Here is a 10,932-nt window from a genome sequence, read left to right as displayed (position 1 = left end):
TCTCCATCATGCCATGTGACGGTAAAAATAATATCACGTGTACACTGGGGCTTTGATGGAGCATTTATTGTGGGCACAACAAATTCGTTTAAGCGTCACTGTTCAAATCATTCAACTCTTGTCAAGCATCATGTGAAGCAATATGAGAACTCTTATCACCAAACCATACCCGGTAGAAAAAACAAGTTGCTTTTTCCAGTGGAAATTGCTTTGATAATTTATCACTGGGATCCATGATCATGCGATCGATGCTGGGCTGGGCTTCTTGTCAAACTGCTTTGTTCTATGGGAATGGCCCTTCATGAAAAATTAGAATAAAGAAAAATCATCCCCAACTCCCTTTTGTTTTCTTCCTCTCTTTTTTATAATCTTTTTATTCACCTTTATTTTTTGGTTGAGAAGTGATCACTTTATAATTTGATATAGGTATCAACACCAAGAATTAGCAGATCACTTTCTCAACTAAAACCCTTCATAATACAATTGGGAAAATCCATTTGGATATGTGATGCATGTACAAAGAGTTTTATGTTACAAGTGAACATATAAGAAGAAAGTAAAGCAACAATAATGAACTATACTAGAAACTGAGGGACAAATAATAACTGCTGAAGAGACGTACAATATAAGTCGAGAAGCACCGTACAAGCTGAAGAAAAACAATACGAAGACTAAATTGCAACTTCAAAATTATCAAGAATCAAATAACCATTCATTAGATCATTTGTTACTACACAAGATATTACCTAACAGAAGCATGAAATGAGAATAATGGTCCAAGTAATAGTTTGCATGCAGATATACTTAAAATCTAGACAAGCTCAATGTAGGCCATAGGAGCATTATCTCCTCGCCGTGGCAAAGTAAAGAGAATTCGTGTATACCCTCCATTCCTCTCTCCATACCTTTCCGGAGCCTCAGCAAATAAGGCATGGACAATCTGCTTCTCGTATATGAAGCCAAGAGCTTGTCTCCTCTTATGAAGAGATCCATTTTTTGCCAATGTGATCATCTTATCAACATACTTCCTCACTGCACTAGCTCTTGCTCTCGTAGTCTTGATGCGACCATGTTTAAGGAGCTGCGTTGTGAGGCCCCGAATTAGTGCCTTACGCTGGTCAGGGGGCCTATTGAGTTTGGGTACTCGCCTCCCATGTCTCATAGCAAAGACTCGACCCCCATTGCCAATAGTGGGAAAACAATGACCAAAGCTGGTAAATTCTGCACCAGGAGACAAGTGCTTAAAAGTATTTCAAGCCAACAGGAAGAGGAACTAAATGTTGCATAGATAGTCTGTTATAGGATTAAGGTATACCACATGTTATTTAACAGGGCAGTAGTAACAATAACCACATTTTATTTAAAAGACCTCAACTTTCTCTTGCATAATTAAATGATTCATCCAAATCATTATATCCCACTACGTTTGTGTCACCATAAACTAAACAAGTAATATGCATATTGGATGATTCATGGCATAGGAGCGCAAGAGCAATGAAATAACCAAAAACACTAGAAGAAAGAGGGATAGTAGGTGGTGGCAGCAAGGTTAGAGGAGCTTTGTAGGAGATAAAATAATATCCTAAAGCATCCCTTAGTTACGCACTTCCACTCCTATTTAGCCCTCTCCCACAATATCCCATGACTTGTCTTACACTACGCCAAGCAACAAAAGTTCAAATTACAAGTTAGCCAAGTCCAGTTCAAAAGTAATAAGCACAAACTGCAAGTCATTAGTGATAAAGTGCAATTATGACTAATGTTGCCCAAATCGTTTCTTTGAGAGTGAGAGAAACTCAAAGCGGAATTAGGGAAGTTGGCCAACCACCTAAGCCACTAGACCGGAGTGAGGCAACATTTTAAACTTGGATGACCACCAAACAGAAGGTAAATTGAAATTTCCACTGGCAGATTAAACCCAGCACGACCCTCTAGGACACTTCAAGAGCAAGAAGCGACCTTTGTGCTTTTCATGAATCAACAACTAGTGCCTATAATCCCTTCCCTCTTTCTATTAGACTACCTCATCTTCTCTATTTTAGCCCCTATTTCAGTAACAAAGAACCTCTTTTTTCATGTCTTTATGATTATTTAAGTTGTTATTTTTAGTGATGGAGAACACCCTTCTGTTTTTCAATTAATATTTATCTTCTTATCTATGTTATTCTTTCTAGAAAAGTAAACACCTTTGTTCTTCTCCTTCTAATATTGTCTACAGTATGTTATGACTCTTAGTTCACTTTATTTTTTTTATTTTTTTGAAAGTATATTTGAGGATGTCCAATTGGACTAAGGTGGAAAATGAACGGGCTAATGTTCAAGTACTTTGGTTGGAAGTACACATTTTAGCGAAATATTAACAAACAAAAAAATTTGCGTTCAACTTCGACTTGAATTATGTAGAAATCAACACAATGTTGGACTATGAACAATCAGGCAAACTTATTTGGTGGTAAGTTGATTATAAAAAAACATTAAAAAAAATGACATAAGAAATATCAAATGAGATTGCTCATTATATGGGTAAGACAAACAAATCACAATGCACAACCAGGCAAATTTTTCAATTTTTACCTCTGAAATTCTCAGGAAACAAAATAAACTAGAGGCTAGAGCACAAGAATTGAATATCACATAGTAATTGTCAAAAAAAAAACTCATAGTGAAGACAATGGAAATGAAAATTTAAAAAGTGGGTAATGATGAAAAGTACCTGGGCAAGAAGTTGGGAAGAGAGAGGGTTGAAGAGGAGCGAGGCCATTGAAAGAGCGGAGAAGCAGCTTGGACTTGGGCTTGGGCTTGGACTGAAATGAAGTAGCGGCGGCCATGGTTGGGAAGCGTAATGAAGAAGGAGGAAGGGCTGATTTAAGAGATGCCATACTCCATCTATTTGTATTTCCAGTTATTACACAGCTGCTGCAGGACGCCATTCCTGGACTGCACTGAACGATGCCCCCTGTTCTAACCAGAGAAGTAAAAGATAAAGAGGAGAGAGAGAGAGAGAGAGAGAGAGAGCGCTCTTACATCACAATCTCCTCCTTATCAGTGTTGTTTTCAAAACCGGCTCCGGTCCGGTCTTACTTGTAAAATTGGATATTAAATTAATTAAGGCTAAGCTACGAATTTGGTTCTTATTTTTTTCACCATATTTTAATTTGATTTCTAACATTTTAATTGTATTAATTTAGTCCATAACCTTTCATAATTGTGTCAATTTAGTCACTTCGGTTATCTTTTGGATGAAAATTGTGCGACAATAAACTAATTTTTTATTTTGGTCATTTGTTATGTCAAAAATTTTCATCCAAGAAATTACGATAATGACTAAATTTACTTAATATTGGAAAGTTAGGAATTAAATTGATACAATTGAAAGGTTAGAGACCAAATTAAAATATAGTGTAAAGAATAAGGATCAAATATGTAATTAACTTAGGGTTTCTCTGTTCTAGTGAAAGTCTCTCTCAGAGCTTCCCCTAGGCTGTAGAATTTTTTTTGTCCCTTCTATTAGGTGCTTTTGTCCCTTAGGATAACAAGTTTTTCCTTAAGGTTTGTGGTACAATTTTTTCGGGGGTTAGGGAAACACTTTAGCCATGGAAGAACTAACAAACCATTGCAATGGTTTATCACTCTCGGATAGAGAAGGGCCAACTTTTGATCCTGAGGATGAAATGGCCACACCAGAATTCATCATTGTAGCAAAATTCTTCACAAGACGAGCGCTGAATATGGAAGCAATAGCTTCGACCTTTAAGCCTTTGTGGAGATCAAAAAACGGTTTCAAAGTCAAGAATTTGGGTAATCACATTGTCCTTTTTATTTTTGATAGTAAACTTGAAGTTAATACTATTCTCGACAATGAGCCTTGGAGTTTTGACAAACACCTCATGGTGTTGCAACGCTATGACAAGGACACGCCAATTGAAGAATTACAGTTCAATTGCACTACTTTCTGGGTGCAAGTACATGACATTCCTGTGAGGTTCATGAACCAAAAGGTGGCAGAAGGAATTTACAGTAACGTTGGAACGGTCATCAAGAAGTTTGAAATAAAGGGGGAGGGTGGCAGATTCGTATGAGTTTGGGTTAGGCTGGACATAACTATTCCTTTAAGTCGTGGAAGAAAGGTGTCAATGGGGCAAGGGAAGGAACTATGGGTGTCGTTTAAATACGAGCGCCTACCAAACATCTGCTACTGGTGTGGCTGTCTCAACCACGACGATAGGGACTGCGAAGCTTGGGTAGAGAGTGAAGGTACCCTTAAAGATGAAGACAAGCAATTTGGGCCTTGGTTGAGGGCAGCCCCAGTTAGTCGAGCACAAAAAACAGTGGTCACTGTACCAGGTTTTTACAAGAAGATGATGAAGGGTGCTTCTTCCATTCCTAAGAGTCCGATACATACCAAGAAAACTCAGGTACACAGCACGATGGTTCAGCCACATCATGCGGTACCGGCGGCTGTGGAAAAATTTCAAACGGACTCACCAACGGTGTAATCAATGGAGTCGGTTACAGAGGGATAGAATAAATGCTCACCTGATTTTCAGCAGCCATATGATTATGTTGAGCCGTTGGAGAATGGAATCACTGATACGGGAAAAAACAAAGACTTAAATGAGGCACGGAATGATAACCTTTCCTTTCAAAACCCAAGTTTAATTCCCACCCAAAAGGAAACCGATCCTATTAATTCCCCTATTAATTCGGTACAGCAAGATTGTTTCCTTTCTAAGCTTGTCGAGATTGATGAAGGCCTATCTAAATTAAGTGTCGTGTCTGCTCGTAATTATGAGGGTACAGGGCAAGAATATTCAAGCCATGTAATTAATGAGGAAGTCAAGGTAACGGCTAGGGTTTGTCAAGGACAAGGGTCCGAAAATCATGCACCAAATAGTGAAGACGAAACAGGGCAGAAGGGAAAAAAAAAAAGTGCAGAATCAAGGAACATGGAAACGCAAGACCAACCTTGTTGCAACACGAATCACCAAGTGTAATGCAAGCAAAGAAGAATTAGTGCTACCAACAAAGAGGAGTCATGCACAGCTCTCAAATCCCAATGGTTTACCAAGCAAAAAACGTGTGGTTTCTGTTGAGATTAACCCTTCAATACTGGCGGAGGCTGATGAACAGCCCCGCCCATCACAATGAGTCTCTTAGTTTGGAACTGTCATGGGCTTGGGAACCCACATACAGTGCGGGAGCTTGGAGATTACATCCGGGCACAAGATCCTACTGTCGTGTTTTTAGCCGAGACATGGACAGATGATGCACGGCTAGATCAAGTATTGCGTAATTTTGATTTTAGAAATAAGTGGTCAGTGGAAAGTGGAAATAGAGGAGGGGGTTTGGCTTTGCTGTGGAAGGAAGAAATTAGAATCACAGTGGAAGACTCATCGAAGTACTGCATTGATGTGCTAGTTGAAAAAAACACCCCACAGGAATGGCGATTCACAGGCTTCTATGGTGAACCGGTTACAACTAGAAGATATGAGGCTTGGGCAAAGCTTCGAACATTGAATGATAGGCCACATATCCCATGGTTGTGTGCGGGGGATTTCAACGAAATTACAAGACAAGAAGAAAAAGTGGGCGGAGCCATTCGTGCACATAGTCAAATGCAAGCCTTCCGGGATGTTATTGATGAATGCGGATTTATGGATTTAGGTTTCATTGGGCCGAATTTTACATGGAGTAAGCATTATACAGATGGGCACTCAATATGGGAGAGACTTGACCACGGACTAGCTACTAATCAGTGGTTCATGAAGTTTCCTGGTACTCGGGTACATCATCTTCCTTGCCTTTCCTCGGATCATTGTCCCTTGCTAATCATTCCAACAGGTATTGAATTGCCTTCCTACAAGAAACCTTTTCGGTTCGAAGAGATGTGGCTATCAAATAATAGTTAAGGAGAGGTAATTGAAGCAGCTTGGAGATCTTGTGTTACAAGGGATCCGAATAGAGGAATTCTCGGAAAAATTGATAAGTGCGGCATTGACTTAGCATGATGGCACTATAATGTGTTTGGTAATGTCCGTAGGGAATTGAGAAGGAAGAGAGAACAACTTATTGAGGAGGAAGCCGTGGCTGTGAGAACGGGTAGCAATATCCGATTAAAACAATTGAAGGAAGAGATTATTGTATTGTTGGATAGAGAAGCTAGAATGTGGAATCAACGCTCTCGTATTCTTTGGTTGAAAAATGGAGATGGTAACACAAAATTTTTCCACACCCGGGCATCACACCGGTTTAGGAAAAATGTAATCTTGGGTATAAATGATCCGATTGGTGATTGGAAGGTGGAGCCGAATGATATTGGGGAGGTTCTCATCAATTTTTACCAGGACCTTTTCACCTCCTCCAATCCGACCCTACATGATGCTGTCCTAGACCAAATTCCACATGTAATTTCAGAGGAGATGAATAAGGAGCTGGTGTGCAATTTTGAGGAGTGGGAAGTAGTTCAAGCTTTGAAACAGATGGCACCTATGAAGGCTCCTGGTCCTGATGGGATGCCTCCTTTGTTCTTCCAACATTTCTGGCCTATGATTGAAGGGGATGTCACACACTCAGTTTTATATTGGTTGAATTCAGGTACACTTCCACACCCAGTAAATCATACCTTTATCACTCTTATTCCAAAAAAGAAAAACCCTTCTTTTGTGTCAGAATACCGACCCATTAGTTTATGCAATGTTCTTTACAAGATATTTTCTAAAGTTCTTGTAAATAGGCTAAAAAAACTTCTCAATTCCGTTATTACTGAGCACCAATCAGCTTTTGCCAAAGGGTGCCTTATTACTGATAATATCCTTATTGCCTTTGAAACATTGCACTGTATGAAAAACTATAATTTTGGCACAAAAGGGTTCATGGCTTTGAAGCTTGACATGAGTAAAGTGTATGATAAGGTTGAATAGGTGTACTTGGAAATTTTGATGAGAAAAATGGAGTTTTCTGAACAATGGATAGGCCTAATCATGGTGTGTGTGAAAACAGTCACTTATTCTATATTAGTGAATGGAGAACCGAAAGGCTTGATTCATCCTTCAAGGGGCCTTAGGCAAGGGGATCCCTTACCTCCTTTCCTTTTCCTCTTGTGCACTGAGGGTCTACATCACCTTATTAAAAACGCAGCTAGCAAATGCGATATCAACGGGTTCAGTTTATGTAGAAATGGACCCAAGCTAACCCATTTGTTTTTTGCAGATGATAGCCTTCTGTTTTGTAGGGCAAACTCCAGAGAATGCAGCAAGGTGATGGACTTGTTATCTATGTACGAAGATGTCTCAGGCCAAAAAATAAACAGAGACAAAACAGCTCTTTTCTTCATCAAATCCGTAACTGAAGCTGATAGACAGAACATAAAAGGAGTCCTTAGGGTTCATGAGATTCAACATTATGAAAAATATTTGGGGTTGCCATCTTTGACGGGAAAAGGAAAAAAGGCAAGTTTTAATTATATCAAAGAGAGAGTGTGGAGGAAATTGCAAGGATGGGAAGGAAAACTCCTTTCCCAAGCTGGTAGAAAGGTTCTCATCAAAGCGGTGATCCAAGTCATTCCAACCTATGCTATGGGTTGTTTTAAACTACCCATGGGGCTGTGTAACGAAATTGAGGTGATGACAAGAAAGTTTTGGTGGGGACAAAGGGGAGACAAAAGAAAAATTCATTGGTTAAAATGGAGTGAGATGACCAAGTCCAAAAGTGAGGGCGGCATGGGCTTTCGTGACTTAGCTCTACACAATGACTCTCTCTTGGCCAAGCAAGCGTGGCGTTTATTGCAAGATCAATCCTCTTTATTTTACAAGGTCTTTAAACCACGTTTTTTTCCTAATTGCTCTATCATGGAGGCGGAGGAATCAAGTCGGGGTTCATATGCTTGGAGGAGCATATTATATGGCCGTGATGTGATCAAACAGGGTGCTTGTTGGAGAATTGGTACAGGGCAGAAAGTTCAGATCTGGCAACACACTTGGCTGCCATCTAAACCTCCTACCCGTGCCCTATCACCTACTCTAGAGGGTTGGGAAGAGACCACAGTAGATGTCCTCATAAATGAAGAGAACCGGACCTGGAATGATGAACTGATAGCTGGTTTATTTGCACCTGAAGAAGCTGAGCTCATAAAGAGAATTCCTCTCTCAAAAACACCCAACAGAAGATAAGCTGTACTGGCCGTGGACCCAAAATGGCCAATATTCTTGCAAGTCTGGATACCGGTTTTTGAAGATGGAAGAAGAAGAGTTTGGACATGAGGTAGCACAAAATGGTGAAAAGAATCTGTGGAGAAGCATATGGGGTTTGCGGGTTCTGAACAAAGTGAAGAATTTCCTGTGGCGTGTCTGTCATGATGCCATTCCCACAAAATCAAACCTGAAGCGGAGACACATGCCAATTGATCCCCTGTGTGAACGGTGCTGGAAGGAAGAAGAAACAACTCTACATGCACTGTGGTCATGCAGCGAACTCAGTCCGGTATGGTCTCTTTCTCAATGGAATCAAGGCAAATCTCAAGTGTGACAAACTTCAAGGAGTTGCTGTCATGGATCCTCAACAATCACAGCAACCCAGAGCTATTTGGGATGATAACTTGGGGGATTTGGAATCAGCGAAATCAAGTTCGCAACCACCAACCTTGCTGCACTTCAGACCAGCTTGTTCCGCAGGCAAAAGGAAGGCTAGATGAATTTTTGGCCGTGTTACCACACGTACCTGCAGCAGAACCGAAACCACAGGCAGTATGGAAGCCCCCAGATGGAAGGATGGTCAAAATAAACTTTGACGGAGCAATATTCAAGACTGAAAACAGAAGCGGGATCGGTGTTGTAGTACAAGATCACACAGGTGCTGTCCTAGTGTCCATGGCTCAAAGCTTCTCCCCAGCACTCACACTAGTGGAAATTGAAGCTGTTGCTGCAGCACGGGCATTGGATTTTGGTCTGGAAACAGGTTTGGCTGAAGCTATATTGGAAGGAGATTCCGAGCTAATTATGAACTCTTTGAAGTCAGGAGGTGATACAATTGCTTCGATGCAACCGCTAGTTCAGGATGCTATTATTTTTTCAAATTCTTACACAAAATTGCTATACTCTCACTGTAGAAGAGACGGCAATAAGTTGGCACATAGTCTAGCTAGATATTCGATTAATGTTTCTGACTATGTTGTATGGATGGAGGAAGTTCCCCAGTCTTTATTTTCTGTAGCTCAAAATGATTTGACCACTTTGGCAAATCAAGTTCAATAAAATCCCTACATTCATTCTCAAAAAAAAAAAAAAAAAAAAAAAAAAAAAAAAAAAAAAAAAACGTAATTTACCCATTAATTAATTGAGAGCTTACATTTAAATGTATTGTATTATTTTTATTTATATTTTTATGTGGAAACTGTGTCCTAACCATGGTTTTTAAAAAACAAACTAATCAAAGAACCGTTTTCAAGCCTCGTTCCTAGTTTTACCGAAATTTTTACCAGTTTTGGCTAGTTATAATGCTTTTCACCAGACCAGATTAGTGGTTGGTTCCTATTTGAACCGGCCAGTCCAGTTCAGTTTTCTAAAATGATGGTCCTAACCTTTTGACAAAACTTAGGGTTGTCCAAACTGATCTACCACATGCCCAAACTATTCGAGCCAAAGCCACCCTATTAAGTTATGGTTTTTCACATAACATTTATATTGGTTTTATTCTATAACAAAAAGTGTTGTAATTTTATTAATTTATTTCCTTGTATTTTGTGGGATTTAATTGTAATGGGTTTAGACTTAAGTGGTGAAGATTTGCTCAAGAAATTGATCTCACTACTTAGCTTGCGAGTGGTGCAACCCACGAAGGTCACATGAGAAGCACATGCTGAAAGCTGAAGAGTCAGTGTGTTTCGCGACTCATCTCACGACTTAGCCAACTCGCGAGATGACCCGCGAAATGCACTAACAGTTGATTCAGAATAAAACCCTAAAGAAGTTTCTACAACACACCCACCATTTTAGAGAGAGCTACACATAGAATCTCTTTGTAGTCTCTTCTCCTTCCCTCTCCCATTGTTATATCTTTAGAGGAGATTTGTACCCAAACACAACCCATATATATTTAGAATGTAGATAGTGTTTTGGAGCTTGGAAAGCATTGGGTATTTGCCAAAAGAAACCGATGAGACTTGGCGATACAATTAGGCGGTATTGCAAAATCCGAATAACTAATGAAGACAAGAGTCCGAGAACTCTATTGGTAGCTAGAGCTTGAAGGGCTCAAGTACTTTGGGTAGATTAGGCTTGAAGGGTCTTTTTGATATTCTTGTACTCCAACTTATTCACTAGTGGATCGATTTCAACTTGGAGGGTTGCGGAGAGGTTTTTCGCCGAGTTCTTTGGTTTCCTCTTCAATAACACGTCTTGGTATTATCTTGGGTTTTCTATTCTTTTACCCATTGCCCTTTCCATTTTAGCATTGCACTTATTTGGTTCATCCATGCAATTGTTGAGTACTTCGATTAATTAATTTGCTAATCACATATATTCCGCATCAAGTATGTTTAAATTAAAATTAATCAAGCCATAAATTAAGAATTGGGGGTCTAAATAAGTTATAGTGTCTTACACTATTTGAGTTTTCACACTCGAACTGGAATTGACTTGATCCAAGTAGTAAGGTGTTGGCAGGTCTCTTGCCTCAAAAACCAATGCCGACTGGTCAAATAGTGAGTCTCCTCCTCCAAGAGCATTTGCATCCACTCGTGTAAAAACTTATGTCTATTTAGCATAAGAACCTTTTCTTTCTTTTCTTTTTCTTTTTTATTTTTATTTTACACCATCACTCTTCAAAAACAATCACATTTAATTATCTATTTTATACTAAGGAAAATAGTGGATGATGGTTGCTATGTCATGTGTATAAAGAAAGACAAATTTTTTTTTTTTAAATATAGTCTAAAAT

General features: G+C 39.4%; 2 protein-coding genes across 2 annotated transcripts; one reads left to right on the top strand and one right to left on the bottom strand.

The window, feature by feature from the left end:
* Positions 1 to 690: 690 nt before the first annotated feature.
* On the bottom strand, positions 691 to 3,016 carry LOC126726466 (50S ribosomal protein L17, chloroplastic). The gene is made up of 2 exons (XM_050431727.1): positions 2,714 to 3,016; positions 691 to 1,221 (listed from the first exon to the last, which is right to left on the bottom strand). Exons 1-2 carry the CDS (start codon positions 2,928 to 2,930, stop codon positions 812 to 814), a joined length of 627 nt encoding a protein of 208 aa, XP_050287684.1. The 5' UTR covers positions 2,931 to 3,016; the 3' UTR covers positions 691 to 811.
* A 577-nt stretch (positions 3,017 to 3,593) lies between these two features.
* LOC126690542 (uncharacterized) lies at positions 3,594 to 4,079 on the top strand. Its single transcript, XM_050385768.1, has one exon. It carries the CDS (start codon positions 3,594 to 3,596, stop codon positions 4,077 to 4,079), a length of 486 nt encoding a protein of 161 aa, XP_050241725.1.
* The last annotated feature ends 6,853 nt before the right edge of the window (positions 4,080 to 10,932 follow it).

Source organism: Quercus robur, chromosome 1 (genome assembly GCF_932294415.1).
Source record: "Quercus robur chromosome 1, dhQueRobu3.1, whole genome shotgun sequence".
Taxonomy (NCBI): domain Eukaryota; kingdom Viridiplantae; phylum Streptophyta; class Magnoliopsida; order Fagales; family Fagaceae; genus Quercus; species Quercus robur.
Note: the sequence above shows the minus strand (reverse complement) of the source record. Positions and strands in the feature narration are given on the sequence as shown.